Consider the following 20,365-nt stretch of genomic DNA (forward strand, 5'->3'; position numbering starts at 1 on the left):
CATAGAGGGAGCATGAGGGAAATGTCAGATGACTGTAAAAGGAGGAAAGACTTCACTTACACCGTAGCATGGTCCTTGAATAGCTCTGGCATCTGTCTAAATGCTGGGTCTATACAGCTGTGTAAAGACTCCCCCTGCCTATTATTTCTCTTACCTGAAACCTTCTGCATACCTGGTGTCCTCTTTACTTCCAGAATGGACTGATTTTTGGTGTCCAAGACTCTGTGTGTTTCCTGCTGTTTCAGCCTGAAACAGGGAATCTAACATCAGGGAGAAGAAACGATAGCTGCTCTGAGGCCTTCTTTATTTCCTGCTACTTATTCTCCTCAACAAGGTCCATGGGCATGACTTCTGGGGCTCAGGGGGAACCACCCAGTTATAGAAGTCCTGCAGTGCAGGACTGCAGACTCTTGTCTGCTAAGAAGGTGGCTCTAGCAGCTCTAGAGAGCGAGGGCAGGCAGAGATTAGCACCACAGAAAAGGGCAAAGCTAAGGTGGTGCCCTGAGCTCAATGTAAACCTTGCCACCAAAGAGAACGCTGCTGGGCTGTGAAATGAAAAGTGAGAGAGACTAATGTGGCTATTTTACTTTCATAAATGATTAGATTCTCAAAGTCTAACCCAGGAGGCTTGTCCTGAGCATGGAGAGGTAGTGCCGTGGCAATGGTTTGGTTGGGGGTGAGGGCAGATTTGGGGAGCATATTTCTATATTTTTTTCTTCACTCTTTCTCATCTCCCACCATGTGCCAGTCTTCTCCTTCTTTTCTTCCATCAATAGCTCTCCCCATCTCCATTTCACCCACACTCCTGCTCACAGAGGTGCTGATTTTGTGATTTGCCAGGAGGTGCTTGACCCCCACTCCGCCCCAGGTCCTGCCTCCACTCCCACCCCACCTCTTTCGATCCCCGCTTCACCTCTTCCTGCCCTGTTCCACTCCCTCCCTCAAGAGTGACCCACCTCCACTGAACAGCTGCTCACTGGCGGGCGGGAGGTAATGGGGAGGAGGAGAAGGAGCTGATCTGTTGGGCTGCCAGTGGGTGCTGAGCACCCATTATTTTTTTCCTGTGGATGACCCTAGCCCCGGAACACCCATGGAGTTGGCGCCTCTGCCTGCTCGGTCACTTGTTTGCTCTGCTCAGTCACTTGTTTGGCTGTGCAGATATCTATAGGCTCACTGCCCACAGCAGGGCCCGAGGTCTCCAATTTCTTATGGATCTGACTCTATGGATGAGCGAGGGCTGGCTCAAGGGGGTTTGTCTAGTGTACAGTTTGTTTCAATTTGAGTTAACTGGCAATAAATTAATTAGACAATTGGCAATAAATTAATCCAGACATTCCACAACTGTTGGTTTTAGGACAAACATCTGTGGTTTATGCCAGGCCTCAGTCTACAAACCCTGGGAGACTTCATGGTGGGGCAGCATGGAGACACAGGAGAGACATGCCAGGGCCAACTGATGCTCATCCAGCAAGTTTCATTGGCTCAGGGGGTTGCAGTGTGGAGGGAATTGTAGCCCAACAGACAACTGGTGCATTCCAGGTTTTCAGGGACCATATGGTCACCCTTATATTTTATATGGGTTTGGGGGTAATAAAACGAGCCAGTTCAGGTACCATACACTTAGCTCCCTACACATTCTGGTGCCTTAGGCTCCTTAATTTCTGTTTATTATTTAGCCGCCCGAGCACAACTTCTGATTCATTGATTTATATCTGATGGCTCTACCGCTGTCAGGTCCAGCAAAACAGCAGTTCATTGTGCTTGTAAGAACTAAAATGATTAAAACAAAACCTCCTTATTTAGAGGGATGGCTCTGACAATGTGAAAGGTTCAAGACTTGGCTGCTTGACCCTTAACGGATCTGAGAACGTCTGTCCAGCTCACCCTGACTCAGAAGCATGTACCTGGAGCACTGTAACAGCATCCGGGAGGAGCTGGACTATGCAAATCTCCACTCCTTCATGTCTCCTTTTCCAAAGCAACCAGCACCTACGATTGCTGAAGATGGAGAAGTCTGGGCCTTCCAGCCTTCTCTTGGTCCTCTCCCCTGGTCCTGCCCATGGCACAGACCCAGTGTCCTCTCCTCACCTCTATAAGGGGAGCAGGAGTAAAGAGGCCTTCAACCATCATTCACTCAATTCTGAAACTTGGACTCTGGGCTTTTCATTTACTAGTGTGTTGCTCCCTCCTTGACCTGGCCCCGTCTGACCATCACAACCTTTCAGCTGCCCAGACTCACTAACCTATTCACTGTGCTTTCCCCCTCAGAGAGCCTGATGCACAGGGCCTGGTGCGAGGCCTGAGCCAAAGTCAGCAAAAGTCAGGCTATGAACCAAAGTCAGGCCCTGTCATAAAGCAAACGCGTGGTTCACTGTCTGGTACATGAACTTGGCAAAAACATGGCCGGCGTTGCTAAAACAGACATAACTAACAAGTACTAGGCACTAGGTATTCACGTAAACTCATTCCAGAAGGCTAGCACAGGCCTATCCCACAATAAAGTTATGGTATGAACACACTCACTGAAGATGGTACAGGGGCACACTGACCCCCTCATAAGATAACGTTAGGATGACAGGATAATAGATGGAGATGTTTTATACATTGTTACAAACAAGTTACATATTACACTCCTGATGTAGTTAGTTACCAATCCTACACCTACTACCTGTTGGTTTGGCTAAAACACATTCCTCCCTCACCCATCAATTCTGACTGTCCCCCAGAAAAAGACCCCCCAGCTCTAAGTTTTGGAAAAGATATTTTACAAATGGAATGCACAAGTGGTGTGCGCACCTGTCATCACCCTGTTCACCTAGGTCTTACCTTATTGCCCCTCACTCCCTTTTGTTTTTGTTTTGCTTTGGGTTGTAAGCGCTTTGGATGGGAACCATATTGTCCAATGGTTTTATAGGGCTCGCACGTCTTGGATGCTATGGTAACATCATTATAGTTAGGGCCCTACCAAATTCAAGGTCCATTTTGGTAAATTTCACAGTCAGAGAATTAAAAAATCTTAAATGTTATGGTTTCAGATATTTAAATCTGAAACTTCATGGTGTTGTAACCACAGGGGTCCCGACAACTGCCGAGGGGGATCACAAGGCTATTAGAGCCACAGTATAGCCACCCTTACTTCTGCGCAGCTGCTGGAGGCAGCACTGCTTTCAGAGCGGGGCTCCCAACCAGCAACCGTGGTGCTTCCTGCAGCTGGGGGAGGTTTGCAGAGGTTGGTCTGATCGGGCCCAGGGAGCTGCCTGTGCAGGGGAAGAGGAAGTCCCATCCCTCCCCAGCCTGGCTGGGACTAGCAGCTGGAGCCCTGTGCATGGTAGGAGCCTGCCCGTCTGGCTCCAGGCCCATCGCTTGGAGGTTAAAGGGGCCTTTTGAATGAGTGGGTTAGTGACCATGATGCCCCCTGCGATCATGGCACCCTGGGTGGTTGCCCACCTCACCCATCCATAAGGTCAGCCCTAAATGACCCCCCCATACCATGCCACCCTCACTTCTGTGCTGCTGCTGGCAGTGGTGCTGCCTTTAGAGCTGCGTGCCTGGCCAGCAGCCATCACTCTCTGGCCACCCAGCTCTGAAGGCAGCACAGAAGTAAGGGTGGCAATACCATGACCACCCCATACAAACGCCAGATTTCACGGTCTGTGACATGTTTTTCACAACCATGAATTTGGTAGGGCCCTAATTATAGTAAACCCCACAAAATTCTGCATTATTTCATTGTTCCCAGATGTGACTTGGGCTCATTACTAGAAATGGATAAAATACATTGATTAAGGTTGAGTCCTACCTGGACTCGTGCAGTGCATACACAACAGATGCATCGACTTCCTTACACAGCCATTAAAGCCCAATTACTACACGATGCTTAAGCGTCAGGAATCCTGGACAAATCTTGGCACATATCCTCACACAATGAAAGAACAATGAGCAAGACTAAATTAGGAACAATAGTAGTTAGCAACTATATGGTACTTTTAATTTACAGCTTTAAAGTGTTATATAAAATGAACAATTATTCTTCACAACGCATGAGATGAGTATCATTATCCCTATTTATAGATGTGGACACTGAGGCAGAGACATTAAGTAAATGTCTCAAGGTCAGCTGGGAGATCTTAGAGGAGTTCCTAGCTCTTACTCAAGTGCTCAGTTCACTAGAGCACACTTGTACCCAGCGGGACAATGCTTGCTCCAGATTTAGACTTAGATTTTTCAATATACTGCACAGTTTACTTTAGGTGGGACACCAGGCTTCCTAAACCACCCCACCCCAGCTGTTGAAGGTGGATGATAGGAAAGTTATACACATATGGTCTAACCTAGCCATCCCAATGTTTGGAAATGCTGTTTAATGTGTCTGATGTTATACAATTGGAAAAATCTCTTGAAAACACTTTTCCTCCTAATGCAATATTTTTAGCTGTACAATGCTGGATAACTATAACTCCATATCTGTACACACAGCATTTTTCTCCAACGGTTTAATAATTAGGGAAGTTTAGGACCTTCAAAATATTTTACTTTTGGAGAAGACAACATACAATTAACAAGGAAAACAGGAAGACTGGATTTATTGGAAATTCCTTTATAAGATTTATTAAAAAATACCTCTTGGCTGTTGACAATCACCATGATCTACAATGAAAACAAACAGAAATACTTGGATAATGTTCAAACAGTTTTCACTTACAACAGAAGGCTGACACCCAGGAACTCTTGAGTACTGGTTAAATATGTGTATTGGTATAAAAATTCCTGGGTTGAGTTTGAGTAATATGGTGGTAAATGTGGCTAATGGCTGGTTGCCTTAAGACTGAATGGTACCATATGTGCGTTATACAAGCTCTCTGATACTTACCTTTCCTTTTGAGAAAACTTTAAGAAAAATCAGACTGTAGCTCTCTATGGTTCAGTGAGGGACAAAGTTCTTAATGAAGCATCTGCTGAAATCCTATTGCATACCAATGGGGCTACATAAACAACAGTAAAGCCACAATTCATTTGCTGTCCAATTTAACATGCCAAATAATCTACAACTGGATAGCTCTGTCATCACCAGGTAAAAAGGATTTAAAGATGTCCTTTAAAAGATGTGGCAATTAAGGTTCATTTGGCACGCATAAAGATATGAGGAGTGCATTGGGTGGAGTAGGGTGGACACAGAATCCAGAAAAAAGAAAAAACCTTCCTTTCTTCTGCACATCAAACTTATTTTGCAAGAGTTCAGAATTTTCTTTAAATCTTTTGAGTTAAATATATCAAAGCCACATGAACCCAAGTAAAATACAACAGGATGCTTGTTGGAGATACCCAATTTGTACAGTGTACTGTGCTACTTACCATACTACATCTTGTCTATAGTGTTCAATTTTCTAGTTGACAAACATTAAGGCTTTGAAAACCTTAGTCGAACTCTTTCCTTAGAGATTCTACTGAAACTAAAATCAATATGGCTTTTTTTCTTCATTTCCTTAGATTTGCACCTGAATTAAGAGTGACAATAGCACTCTTCCAAGAGCATTGTCTGTCAGTTACCTGTTGCTGTAGTGCAGACTCACAATGTATAGTAGTGTATTATAAAAAAAAAATGTCTGTTTCAGAAAGGAGTTTTTTAAACTGGTATTTAGAATTTAAGATGATTTGTCACCAAATAATAAGAGTACTTCTAATCTGAGCCCTAAACTACCTGGGAAGTCCCTTTACTTTTTAAAATTCCTCTCAAATATCCTAACTAACCACAAATGAAATGAGTGAATAAGCAATCACAAAGAACTATTGTGAGGAGTCAATGTTCAGTAAATAAAAGGTCCAAGAATTTGTGTTCCAAACTGTAATTCTCTGAAACAATGTACAACTGGCACAGATTCTGTTTGAAGTTGTGCCTAAGCAAAATAAAAAAGCAAACAAATTTTAAGTTGACATATTGTATTGTGAATTACTTTCCCAGCTTTTCTACATCTAAGATAGCATGAAATGTTCTGCAATACAGTAAAACAGTTTAATATACAGTTGATTACAGCTCTGTAGTAACGAGTCAAAGGTAATATTTTTTTTATCTATATACATATATAGCTTAATATTTCACAGATACAACTTTTTTCCATTTTGTGTGTTGTCAACAAAGCATATGCAGAATATTTACAATTCATCTGCTGAATGGAAGCACCTTCCCCAGCAAATAATTCAGTGGACGTTACAAACTTCCCCTCAGAAGTGTTTGTAAACAGGCCTTTTCTGTCTGTTTGCAAAGAGGAGGGGAGAATGTAGCGTGATCGTGGGGTTTACGGGGATGGGGAAAAAAAACAAAGACATCACTAAAGTAACACTTTCCAGGAGATTAGGATTTTTTTTAAATTGTTTTTTGAATTGGAAATTGTTTTCAGTTAATGCTTAGTGCTTTTGTGCTGTTTCCATGCGCATTTGTGGAGGGACAGGCAATGCAATACCAAAGTGCTAGAGCGCTTGGGCTAATACTGGTCTAAAGGCAGCTTTTAAAGGAAGCATATGACGGTATGGAGTTGATGTCTATCTCCAGGCATGTTGCCAAGGAGGAATCTTAAGCAGGTGTTTGAACAGAAATATCATCTTTGCCCAACTTACAATTTTTTGTGAAATCAAAATCAACTCGGAAGGATCCATTTTGCATTTCTACCTTTAAGATGAACCTACTGCAGGTTTCTATAATCTTGTAACACTCCAGCCAGTCACAATAGCTTTCTATGCATAGTAATTGCTTACATAATGTCACATATGTATAATACTGTACACAACACGATACAGAAAAAAAAAGAAAGCAACAAAAAATAAACCAAAAACCCCACATACAACTAAACTTTGGTAACAGGGTAGCTGTGTTTGAATTTAAAATGCAATTTCAACTGCCAGCTCAAAATTTACTCACATGAACAATTTAAAGAAAAATGCAGAGGGAAAAGACATTTTTACAAACTCAATGAACAATAGTTATGCTGAACCAGAATTGTCTCAGTCAACTGCGGTGCACAGAAGCAGCACAATTATTGACCCACAACTGTCCAATTATTTCTCTGTGTAGCTCTCTGCACTCTTATTGGCTGGGATGTGTGTGTCCAATTGGCCTAATAACTGTATGGCATACAAATCCGTGCTCTGCTTAGCTACTGCTCTCAGTAGTCTCAGGTGACTACAACACCTCAACTAATCATGCCTTCCCCACCCTTCTACCCATGTGCCCCTAGTCCTCCTAGCCCGTGCCCCTAGTCCTCCTTGCTCTAGAGGAATGCTAAATCCTCTCCCAAGTCATTTGTCTTTCAGATTATATTTTCTTCAAAAGCTACCCCTCCCTCCTTAGCTTCAGCTCAGCAGCACTGACCTGGAGCAGGGAGCATGGAAGAGTCCAGTCCCCCTACACCAATATTTGCAGCTTTTTATGCTGAATGTAAAAATAACCTTTGCCAGGATAGAGGAAGCTTTTAAAATAAATCCAATATAAAACAAATCACATTTGCCATTGGAGTGTGGCAAATACCCTTCCTGAGAGGTGCAGCAGTGGGGAAGAGCACATTTCAGTGTGTTGTTAACTTCTGGGTGTTCCCTGTTAACTCAGTAATTTTGGACACGGTGCTTATCAGAATAGGATATAGTTATTATTACCTGATCAATAAGAGACACCCTCCATTTATCATGCGAATTCTACACAGTATTCAAAATGAATTTGCAACTGTGCTTTGTCTTTAAATAGTAGTTAGGACTTAAGGCTCTTGGCTTTTTAATTATTACTTATATTTCTATTTATTACTGCTGCAGTTTAAAACTGTAATCTCAGAGAGTGTTACTAGAGCCCCTCGCTCTGCATATACAGAACCATGGCTTCAGAACACTGCAATTCAGGAAGTAAAGTTTGGGTGAAGTTTCCTCCAGCAGCTGTGAACTGCTGAATTGGTGGATGTTGAGAGAACAAATGTTTGACACTGGTAGGGCTCTTAAAAAGAATGCAGTGGTGCTGGGTGCTGCGGAAGGCATTGCTTTGGGCAATGATGTAGAAGAGGCCACCACTTTTGGGGTCTGCCTATTTTCACTAGGTGATGACAAGATGGAATTTTTTATACAGTGAGAAAACCCTGGGTGAATGGGGTCAGAATTTCACCCCATGTGCATAGGTACACATTCAGCCAGACAACTGTTTTTCACTGAAGCACATTTTGTTTTTCTCCCCAGAGCTTATCTTTCGACAATTATAGATTCAAACCTGCCTCCAAAGTGCAAATTATTTCTCCAGTATCTTTGTTACAAGTAAGTACTACGAGAAAAAAGTGAAGGGTCTGTAGACAGTCTCAGTGCTTTTAATGGGTTAGACTAGATCATCCTATTTGCCCATGGTAGCCATACACTCAATATAAACCGCTTAGAATACATAACCAAAAGCTAAAATTTAAAATAACCCTTCCAATGCCAATACCTTATTTCAGAGTAGCAGCCGTGTTAGTCTGTCTTTTTTGCGAATACCTTATTTGCAGTTGTTAAGGTTTGTTGAATGCTACCATTTCTACAGGATTAGAATAAGTATTATAGCAAAACAAAAAAACAAAGAACAAAATAAAACACACAGAAAGATGGCTGAAGGCTAAGTTGCAGAGAGCAGAGAAAGCAGTCTTAAGGCATCTTTCAGTAATTGCAAAACTCAAATGACCAACTTTCCTTACACGGATGTGTAACTAGGAGCTCTACGTGTAAAGCTGCCTGTTGTCAAAGGCAGTAAATGTGTTGCATATGGAATGGTTGGCTTTAAAATGCATTGCCTTTGTTTCTTTCCTTCCTCTAGGTCTAGAACCAAAGTCCACTGAAATCAACAGAAAAATTTCCTGTTGACTTCACTGGGTTTTGGACAATACCACTGTATTAGTCAAACATGAAATGTTTAACTGATGTCACTAAGACCCAGGGACAAAGCCTTAAATATCTTTTGCAATCAATTTTTCAGAATACCTTTCTTTCTCAAAGCAGTGGCAGATTAGCCACTGGGCCAATGGGGCCCATACCCAGGGCCCCGGCCAATTTGGGGGCCCCCGTGCCTCGACCCACTCCATCCAGCGTTCCTGCTGGGGAGCGGGGGAAGCCCCCGCATCCCAACCCCCTTCCCCAGAAGAAGCATGGGGGAGGGGAATTGCAGGCAGAAGGAGTGGGGTGGGGCCCCCACTTGCTCTGACTCAGGGCCCCACAAACCCCTAATCCGCTCTGCTCAAAGTGAGCAACTCAAACCAGAGATCTCTCTCCTCAGCAAATAATAAGTAGCTAATATTTGTGGGCAAACCATCTAAGTAGTGAAGAACTTAGTAACCATCTGTGCAATAAGGAAATACATGAGCGATTTAATCCACTGGGTAAAGACACTAAAAACATTAACTAACACTTTCATTTCATGTTTTTTTCTTCCAGAGCTTAATCCTTTTTTCCTCTGAAGATAAGGAAGTATTACCACCTTGAAACCCTTTCCCTCACCACCATTCTACATGGAACAGCTGTTAAAAAACCCATATATACACATTGCAGGTTTTGTTTGAGTCTCTTTAGAATTTCAGTAGTGTTCTCCTTTAAGCAACACTAGTAAAAACAAAGAAATCAAACTTCTGAGGCCTGATTCTCATTAAGACTGAAAGGAGGTTGTAAATATATTACATTTATACTCAGTTTAACGTCCAGTTACCCGTCGGAGTAGTGTGAAGCAGTAGTAAAGAATCAGGCCCCTGATTTCGTATCTGCCTTCTAGTTCCCTGTTCCTTCACACAAGCAAAGACAAAAAACCTTGTGAACAAGGATCAGCCTTTTAAACAACCTGACATCCAATTTTATATTTCCCTTCTCTATTTCCCAGTAGTTTTGCTGAGCTTGGTGTCTGGTGTTGTACTGTGTATTTATACTACCTTTCACCTCTAGACTAACAGGAATTCCATTTATTTCAAGGGTGGCGTAACATTTGAAAGAACTTTAGCATGCTAGCTCTGAGCAGTTAGGTGGCTGATTTTTCAGGTATGGCAAATTTTCAGATCTGGTCAATCTGTTAATGTGGCACATCTACTAGTCCTTATTCCATATCTATTGATTTAGATTATCTATTCTATTTGTATAGATCGAGGTGGGCAAACTTTTTGGCCCAAGGGCCACATCAGCGTTTTCTAACTGTATGGAGGGCTGGGTAGGGAAGCTGTGCCTCCCCAAACAGCCTGCCCCCTATCTGCCCCCTCCCACTTCCTGCCCCCCTCAGAACCCCCAACCCATCCAACTCTCCCTGCTCCTTGTCCCCTGACTTCCCCCTCTCAGGCCCCCCCGAGACCCCATCCAACTCCCCCTGCTCCCTGTCCCGACTGGCCCGACCCTTATCCACCACCACGCCCCCAGACAGGCCCCTCGGGACTCCCATGCTTATCCAACCCCCTGTTCTCTTTATCCTGACACCCCCCCCCAGAATCTCCGCCCCACCTAACCTCCCCGTCCCTTTCTGACTGAACCCCTATCCACACCCCCGGCCCTAACCGCCCCCCCGACACCTCCCGTCTTATCCAAACCCCCCCCCGCTCCCTGTCCCCTGACTGACCCGACCCCTACCCACACCCCCATCCCTAACCACCCCCCAAGACCCCACCCCCTATCCAACCTCCCCACTCCCTGTCCCCTGACTGCCCCAACCCCTATTCATACCTCTGCCCCCGACAGCCCCCCCCGGGACTCCCATGCCTATCCAGCTGCCCCCTGCTCCCTGACTGCCCCCCAGCACCCCTGCCCCTTATTCAACCCTCCTGCTCCCCGCTCCCTTACCATGCTGCTCAGAGCAGCCGGAGCTCGCAGCCCTGCTGCCTGGCTGGAGCCAGCTATGCCGCCTGCGACAGGAGTGGAGAGCCAGAGAGCTGGTGGCATGGCGTGCTGAGGCTGTGGGATAGGGAGGACAGTAGGGGAGGGGTTGGGGGCTAGCCTCCCTGGCCGGGAGCTCAGGGGCCGGGCAGGACGGTCCTGCAGGCCATAGTTTACCCACCTCTGGTATAGATATTACACTGTGCTCTGTTTGCTTACATGATGAGGGGAGTTTTTTAGCACATCCCCACTCTAGTTGTTCCATTTTTGTGAATGCAGGGCTAGCTCTCCCCCTCTCAAGTTTTCTTTACTTTACTACACATTAGTCTAATAACCTTAGGAACCTTCTCCATGATTGTACAGCTGAGACACTTTCCATAAATTGGCCACTAAATAAAACTAAAGGCATAAGCTAATATATGCCGGTAGGGATTTGTTTTTGATGAATGATTATGGTTTTCCTAAAACAGTTTTTATAATTGATCATTTTTAATTTTAAAATTGATCAGAGCAGACAAAACTTTGGAGCCATTGGCCTATGTGTGTATTCATATTAATAGTGCATTACAATTCAGGTTTATTGTAACAGAGTCATTGGGACACTGTCCCTGGAAAAGCAAAAATGGTTCCACTACAACCTAGGTAGAGAACTACAATGAAGGAAGTTGGAAAATTTTGTTTCTGGAGTAGAATGCACTGTTCCCTGCACAAATATTCTGCACATTTTGGCTGTCACTGCTATATTTAGCCCAGTTTCCAAAATGCTAGGAGGCCCAGTTTGTGTTCGTTTTCCTGGATATATTTGTAACAGGACAGCAGTGCTATTTCACTCTGTTGTTATGCTGTAGCACTGGGATTCTCACAGCTTTCACCATGTGGGCCACTTACTTCCCCTCCTGTTCACAAGTGTTCCACTTCCATTCACAATCTCACAACATCCCTGCAGCATCTACAGCAATTGCTTATGTGGGAAGGTGACATTAAGGAGTATTTAATGTATTTTTAACGGTCTTTTAATGCAATTTAGTTGCTGGAAATAAGGAACCATCAACGTATTGCCAGCCAGCTCTCCATAAGCAGCTGTTTAAGAACCTATAGAAAGTGGACATATGTTTCTGATGCTTTATTATATTTTTCTACTACAGATGGTAAACTGAAGCAGCATTAGTCACTTTATTGTTTAGAAAGGAGGTTGGAAAACTATCCCCATAACATAATTTTAATCCATATGAATATATAAAGTATGCCTTTTCTGTGGATGTGCTTTGCTTTGTAGATCTGCCTACCCAGACTCCTTGAGAAAACTTTTGTTAATATGGGCCCATTTGAACTCTGCTTCAATGGATTTCAATGGTGCTAGCAGTTTCATTTGATTTTGTGTTTCATTTCCTCCTATTATGTAAGCCTGCTATGACTTAATGGCATACTCTTGTGTTTTTCTGTTGTGATGGCAGATTTACTCTTCATAAATTGCTTTAACTATCCTGATGTGTTTCTCTTCTATAACTTAAAATAAACCAGTTTACAATAAGAAAAGGAAGAGAAAGGACAGAAAACCAACAGTACACAGTAGTAAAGTTGTGAGTGGACAAATGGACCACTACGAAAGAACAAGGCAAATATCCAAACTCCATTAAATTGGAGAATACAGCTAAAGACAAACCGTAGTGAAGGAAGTCTTACAGTGTGGAGAAAGTTCTTTGACATAAAATCATGATTTGGCATCAAAGAAATTCAAATACTGCTGTTAAAACAGAAGATCTAATCCAATGATGGGGGAAAACCACCCCTCGACATATCTCATCATGCACAATACAGAAGAGTGCAACACAAAGGAGAGGGGAAACAATCTTGAAATCAGGCAAAAAAATCTAGGCAGCTAGAAAGTTGATGAGATTACAGTCAACTTCATACTAATAATTGTTCAATGCTGGTATTTGGACATGCTTTGCAAAATAAGGTATCAGCTGGTTAAGAACAATTATTCACTTCCAATATTTTTACATATGAACATCATGTGACATTCACTAGAAACCCAACATTTTATAAATCATTCTAAATTTCAATATCAGAGAAAGTTACAGAAACAGGAAAATTAAGCAATTTTAAAATACTAGAGTTTACAGACAACCGCAAAGATACTTTCTCTAATCAAGATACAGTACTTCCTTAAAGCTTGTGAGTCCTTTGTTTTTGTTAATTCCTTTTATCTTTACTCATTGAACCTCCATATCCTTTGAAAAAACAAACAATGTCCTTTGGCTCTATATTCAAACTCAATTGTTTCAATACCCAGATTCAGAAGAGAATTTTTCTGTTCATCCCTGCCAATGTTCACAAATAACTAGTGCTAAACAAAGTGGTAGTGAAAGGTTTGGCTACTTAGCCTTTTTTTGAGACTCCACCATCCTTCACCTCTTATGACATTTCATAGCTCTACTACATGCCGAAGTGGTCTCTCCACTAACAATTTTAGTGAATAATAGGAATTGCTGACTGGCAGCCGGCATTCTTACCCACTATCTACCCTGCTCAGAGCAAGTATTACATTCTGATTATTAGATTAAACAAACAACCCAACAGCCTTCCTCTAACCCCACTCTTAAAAAAACCTTAAATCTTGGACAATAACAAATTTGTACTTATCTTAAAAATCTGCAGTAATTAAAACAAACACACTGGAATGTTATTTACTTATTTATGAGAAGTCAATCTGTTCAATTTTAAAGGAGTAGTGGGGGAAAATAATCAATTGTGTGTCAGCAGCAGATTAAGGAAATGTTGCAGAAAATACTCAAGTTTCAGAGTAGCAGCCGTGTTAGTCTGTATTCGCAAAAAAGAAAAGGAGTACTTGTGGCACCTTAGAGACTAACAAATTTATTTGAGCATAAGCTTTCGTGAGCTACAGCTCACTTCATCGGATGCATTCGGTGGAGTGAGCTATAGCTCACAAAAGCTTATGCTCAAATAAATTTGTTAGTCTCTAAGATGCCACAAGTACTCCTTTTCTTTTCTTTTCTTTTCTTTTTTTTTTTTTTTAAGAAAATAAGTTTAAAATAAGTATCTTCCTCACTGTTCTAAACTCTAAAATCACTCACATGGGTGAGCAATAACAGGAGCAGAACAGGAGCAGAACTTCTGGGCTTGAAAAGCATTTAACAATTACATTTTTTTATACTGTGGGTGATCTTGAAATGATCAGCATTAAGAAATTCTAAACATACAAGAAAAGAAAAGAGCAAGCAAACAAAGCATCAATTTTTGGTAGACTGCTTTTCAGGGGATAGGGCTAATCATGCTACTTTTATAATGTTTGTGTTTCTTTAAAATTATTATGCAGAAAGCAACAGAACAAGCACAAAAGGCATTTTATAAAATAAACTCTGATACTGGCATGCAATTGTATGACATGGCCTGTCTTTGGACTCTCTGATACACTAAGAGAGATGCAGTAGAGAGCATTATACCATTAAAAACCACCACAGAATCATTACTTTTTGCAAGTTTTGGGACTGCCTTTCAAAGGCACAAAAGGGAGTTTGGGTCCAACTTCCATTGCCTTTCCATGGGAGTTGGGTGTCTCATTGCCTTTTGCGCCTTTGAAAAGCTCCCCATATGTTTTGTGGGGTGGGTATTCATAGCTTTTTTTCTGAATCCCTAAAGAAGAGATTCAAGACCTTTGTGGTAAGGACCATGACACCTGGTCAAAGTGAAGCTGTTAAATGTGGTTACTGTTCTGGTGGCAATAAGCAAACAGCCATACAATTCATGACTTAACTATTAGCTGTTTACCCAGATTTAATTTGAATGCATGTAATGTTGGCTGCACTCAACTCACAAAGGTGTTAATACTATACAGAACAACTCCACTGCAAGAACAAACAGCAGCCCTTGAATTCAGAGCCCAGAAACGTTTCTGACCTCAGCCATTTTATTTGCTTAGTGAGATCAGAAAAGAGATACTACTAAATTTGGTATCCTTTTCAGTATTCTAATGAGATACTACTAAGAGACTAACAATACTCATGTAGTAACAGACCATCAACAGCCATGCTGGCTTTATTAATTTTGTAGGCTAAAGGACTGTCTTTGTACTGAATGGTGCATTATTGCAATAATTAGAGATAAGGTTTTCTCAATCCTGGCTCCTGTTCAAAAGAAATTGGCTTGGAATCCCTAGATTATGCCATTCTTTCACTTTTAGTTGTAATGTGCGAACCTCTTACAGGTGAAGGGTTATAGTGATGAGTATAACAATTGTACAGTACTAAAAGTCAGAGAAAAGATGTGAGCATACTTTGATGGATCACGGCTAACATTGAAAAACTCAACTGCAGAGAAATGCCACTTTTACCACTGGGCATTGTAGGGGGCCATCAAATCAGAGAGAGTAAGTGAGGGGAAAAAAGGGTTAACCACCTCAGGACACATATTTTAATGCTAGAAGGCATGTAAATAACACAGGACATAAGAACATAAGAAGGGGGAAGGATCACTTGATTGCCTGCTCTGTTCATTCCCTCTGGGGAACCTGGCATTGGCCACTGTCGGAAGACGGAATACTGGGCTACATGGATCTTTGGTTTGACCCACTATGGCTGTTCTTAAAGCAGTAAGTGTGAATATATTCTGCTTTCACTTTAAAGTTATCTTTTTTGGACTGAAGATGGAAAGAAATAACTAAAAAAATATGACTGTGCAGACAAAACACATTACATTTCCCCACAATCACCCTATTTCCCTTGGCAGATGAATTTATTTTGGGTGGAAATATTATAGTCATTTTGTTGGTACAAGCAATATTTGTTTAAATGGGAACCTTGCATAATTTTTAATTATGCATATTTAATATTATCCAAAGTGGGTCATCCACTCAGTCAAAACTGAGTGAAAAAGGGGTTAAAATTATGGAAGAATGCAAAGGGAGAACTAGTCAGAGTCTTCTCCAGGAACTGAAATTAGAGGAGGTGTTTGTTGTCTGAGGCCCTGATCCTGCAACTGCCTCTATGCAAACAGACCCCAGCACCTGTGCAGAGTCCCACTGACTTCAGTGAGCCTCTCTGCAGACACAGGGGTCTGCCCACACAGTCAGTTGGAGGTTCAGGCCCGAAATGTTGTGCTTCTCAGCTCATGGCAAAGGACCTTCCTATTTCTGCTTTAAATGGCACACGGGAAGCATGTCATTCTAATCTGCGCTTCAAAAGCACAGCATAGGGGTAAAGCCTGAAGAACATAGTTCAGCACCATTAATTCAGTATGGAAGGGAAGCTGGGATTTTCAGACTCAATCTGCATTTGGTGGCTTTGGCAGTATCACCAACTTTGACACAAGTATTGCCTAGATAATGTCCTCACAGTGCTTGGCAGTTTGAAGAGGATGAAGCACTAATGGGCATCTTATTAATTTTAGTGATACCAATTACCACCCCTATGAATCCTAATACCCTCCACAAACATGACATTTAAAATAATAATAAATAAATATAACCCCAAAACATTTATTTAACCCCTCCTCTCTTAAATCAGAGCAGTTTTAGGGGCATCAACTCCACTCAAAACTTCACAAATCCCTTGGGATGGAGGTAAAAGGAAAACTGCTTTTTAAACACCTGAGACCTGGACTGTAAAAACTTTAATGGTTACTTGTTTGCTTTTGGAACCCTATCCTGAGAATTGGTGAAATCTATCCCCACATATCAATAACCCATTGGATGTAAGGAAAGCAGTGTATCCAAAGCATACAATGGCACGTCTGATCAAAACACTGTTAAAGGAGGATGAAACTACAACAGCTGTGCTGCCTGCTTCATCTAACTGCTGAGCCACTGTAGAACTCAGCTCCTCCTCCAGCCCAACACAAAAGCAAAATTGTGTCACCTCACCTCCATGACATTACCTAGTGGTACATTACTGGCACTTTTTCTATCAGTCTCATATGGTAGATACACACACATCTGTCTGTGTGTTTACATACAAAAGGTCTGATAACAATAATATATTATACACACACACGTGTATGTATATATAAAAAACCCAAGGAGTTGCATTAGCCAAAAAAAAGTGTTTTGTGAGAAACAACAATAAAAATGATATCATGACCACAACTTTTCTTTTAAAATTAATAGATACCCAAAGCTATGATTTTATTTGGGGCCTTTGTACCTAGACAGGGAGTCCAATGGAGTATATCTGAAGGCACTTAATATGCTCCACTCAGCTGAAAGAGGGTTACACAGGGAGCTGGGGAGTTTTGGAAGAGGGCTAAAGGGCATAGAGGAGAGAGACAGATGAAAATGAGCCCTGAATAACTGTGATCCACACAGCATCAGGTGCTAACATGAAAACAAACAACCCAGATGTTGAGAAGGTCTTTCTTCAAAAAAAGAAAGCAGCCAATTGCAAATGTCTTTGTGTTTCTATGGACTGAGCACATCATGCAGCTCTGTCACTGCATCATACACTCTTAGAGATATTTAACTTTGTCAGTTCATTGACCTCCTCAGTTTCTGCTTCCTCACAATCATTCTTTACAGCTTTGCCAAACCTGCACCTGTCTTCCGCTTTCACTGACTCTTTTTGGAGCTTCTTGTAGTATGGAAGCATATCCTTGGGTTCTAAGTTGTTATCTGAGCCCTGGGATGTCTTGTCAGAATTCTGTACAGAAGGCACCAGATTGGCAATCTCATCGGTAGGAGACCGCCCAATGCTGCCATCCACTTGAACCCGGATGTCTGGAGATATAGATAACTGGTGATGCGGCACAACCCCATTGTCCATGCATTTTGGGTAAAGGTAGGTTTTCATCTGACCTTTCCCCTTCACGTTGACTGTCCCCCTATAATCAAAGTCATATCCCATCTTATTTAGGATACGGTAGCTCTCCTCACTCACCTGTATCCGGCACTCCACTCCAGTAGTGTCCATCCTGCTAGCAATGTTCACGGTATCACCCCAAATGTCATATAATAACTTGGTGGTGCCAATGACCCCAGCAGTGAGAGGGCCATGGTTAAAGCCAACGCGTAGTTTAAAATTAAACCACAGCATATTGTTGTTGAAGTCATCCACCACTCGCATCATTTCTTTGGCAAATTCGAAAAGGGTTTGCAAATGTCCATGTGGATGGTTGTTGTCCTGACATTGTGCGGTGTTCAGTCCAGAGGCAGCCATGTAGGTTGCCCCAATTGTTTTGATTTTCTCAATGCTGCTGTAATGTGGTTTGCTTAGCAACTCATCAAAGTCCCCAATCAATTCATTTAGGACTCGATAGCATTCCTTGCCCCCCTCATAATTCTCTTCATAGAACTCACTGAAGTTCACAATGCTAGCAAAGATCACCCCACCACTATCATGGTTTTTGGAGTAGCTCTGGGAAACCTTCAACTGCTCTGCCACATGATATGGAATAATATTCCTCAGCAACCAGTCAGCTTGATCCCTCATGCTCTGAATTTTGGTGCGGTGAAGATCAGCCTCTACATCTCCATTGTAGTGGAGGCGGTAACTGACTTCAAATTCCCGATTCAGAAACCAAACCAAAAGAAGTAGGAGGAAGAAAACCAGTATCACTTCTTGGCCAATCCGGTCTGCTGGTTTCTTTATATCATTTAGCACTGAACTGTTGCATGGATTCTTCCTAGAGCTGGGGCAGGGCAGGGGAAAAGAAAAATAAAGATGGGCATTTTAAAATACAGATTCATTACTTCTTAATCTCTAAATTGAATTGTTAAAAATGCCTCAATAAAATCAAACTGTAGTTATAAAATTCTAATTTTATTTGCTATTAACTATGCCCATGCTGTAGCACTCTCGCATGCTAAATTTAACTAGAACTAAATTAAATGGACCCCGTTGACTTGCTGGCCTAAATACTGCCTACGTTTGACAATTTTAAAGTTCTTATTGAGGAGTATGTTGTCTTTTCATATATATGAAAATTATAAATATATATTGTGACAGGGTTGGTCCAGATGGCTACAGGAGAGTGATAGAAGGCAGATATATTAGCCCCAGGTTAAGTAGGTCCCTTTTCCCTGGGTAAGGTAACAATAAAGATTTCAGAACAATCAGGAACCTTCTGGAAACAATTAAGACAGATAGGCTGATTAGAACACCTGCAGCCAATCAAGAAGCTGCTAGAATCAATTAAGGCAGGCTAATCAGGGCACCTGGGTTTAAAAAGGAGCTCACTTCAGTTTGTGATGCGCGTGTGAGGAGCTGGGAGCAAGAGGCACTAGGAGCTGAGAGTGAGAACGTGTACTATTGGAGGACTAAGGACTACAAGCATTATCAGACACCAGGAGGAAGGTCCTATGGTGAGGATAAAGAAGGTGTTGGGAGGAGACCATGGGGAAGTAGCCCAGGGAGTTGTAGTTGTCGCACAGCTGTTCCAGGAGGCACTCTAGACAGCTGCATTCCACAGGGCCCTGGGGTGGAACCTGGAGTAGAGGGTGGGCCCGGGTTCCCCCCAAACCTCCCAAGTCCCAGTCAGATACAGGAGAAGTTGATCTGGACTGTGGGTTCACGAAAACGGCCAAACTGAGGGCTGCTGTGAATCTCCGAGGCAAGCAAATCTGCCAATAAGCGCAAGACCCACCAAGGTAGAGGATGAACTTTGTTACAACATCTTTGTATTTATAATGACTTCTTGCATCCCTGATTCAGAAATCAAGCCTGGAAAAAAAAATTTAACTACCAAAAATAGAACACAAACTGCTGCCTCAGCCCATCTATATCCCTCAACCTCACCCTTCTCCAAAGACCTGAGAAAACAGATGAGCCTTGCGAGGTTTCTTGAAGATCAATACATTTAGGCTCTGTAGGACACAGGGAGGAAGAGAACTCCAGAGCTGAGGAACTTTATGGAGAACAATCTGACACTTTACTATGAAACTGGGGAGGATGGGGTCCTCGCTTGAGCATCTCTGCGGATTACGACCACTGAAGCTTATTATGGGGATACAGGTAATTTTCTCACGTAGCCACAATATCAACCTTTTAGGGTGTGTACAGATCAAGAGCAATATTCACAAATTCACTGGCAGCCTCTACAGATTATGGAGCACCGGTATAATATGCCTCCTCTATGAAACATTCCTGAACAAGCAAGTGGTTGTATTCTGCATACAATACAACTGTAATTTTCTGGGTGGTGTCAGGATATAGCCCAAATCACTTTGAGAAGACTGATCCACATAATGCCAGTGCGTTTTCTGAAACCAGGCCCGAACTCAGACTGACTGGGGATTACCAACAGAGTCACTTCATCACAAGTTTTTCAGTAAGTTTATTCAATGCCAGAGATTCAATACAAGTGGGTAGTTGGCAAGTTTATCCAACTCCAGAGATGGTTTCTTGAGCAGAGGCATCATACTGAGTGGCTCCCTGAAAACACTTACCCTCCTGAAAAGGGGTGATAGCAATCTCTACCAAGACTGGTAGAGCACACGATCTGGCTTTTAAGAGAGAACTTTACTGCTCTCATTTCTACCTTGCTGACAAGTAGGCATCTGTCAGTCCCCAACCATTTT

At 42.3% G+C, this 20,365-nt stretch overlaps 1 protein-coding gene and 2 long non-coding RNA genes across 5 annotated transcripts in view; 1 reads left to right on the top strand and 2 right to left on the bottom strand.

Moving 5' to 3' along the window:
- Window positions 1-4,581: 4,581 nt before the first annotated feature.
- Window positions 4,582-10,214, bottom strand: LOC122455966. Its single transcript, XR_006274512.1, has 2 exons — window positions 8,497-10,214; window positions 4,582-8,449 (listed from the first exon to the last, which is right to left on the bottom strand). It is a non-coding gene; the product is annotated as an uncharacterized LOC122455966 (long non-coding RNA).
- A 1,737-nt stretch (window positions 10,215-11,951) lies between these two features.
- Window positions 11,952-17,539, top strand: LOC122455968. Its single transcript, XR_006274514.1, has 2 exons — window positions 11,952-13,634; window positions 13,898-17,539. It is a non-coding gene; the product is annotated as an uncharacterized LOC122455968 (long non-coding RNA).
- ADCY9 (adenylate cyclase 9) overlaps window positions 13,897-20,365 on the bottom strand; it is a 193,110-nt gene continuing 186,641 nt past the window's right edge. For all 3 annotated transcript variants that reach the window (XM_038419131.2, XM_038419130.2, XM_043493204.1), the window contains one exon: window positions 13,897-18,477. In XM_038419131.2, the coding sequence (XP_038275059.1) occupies window positions 17,289-18,477 (1,189 nt within the window). In that variant the 3' untranslated portion in view covers window positions 13,897-17,288. The remainder of the gene's footprint in view (window positions 18,478-20,365) is intronic.

This window comes from Dermochelys coriacea, chromosome 10 (assembly GCF_009764565.3).
Source record: "Dermochelys coriacea isolate rDerCor1 chromosome 10, rDerCor1.pri.v4, whole genome shotgun sequence".
Lineage (NCBI taxonomy): Eukaryota > Metazoa > Chordata > Testudines > Dermochelyidae > Dermochelys > Dermochelys coriacea.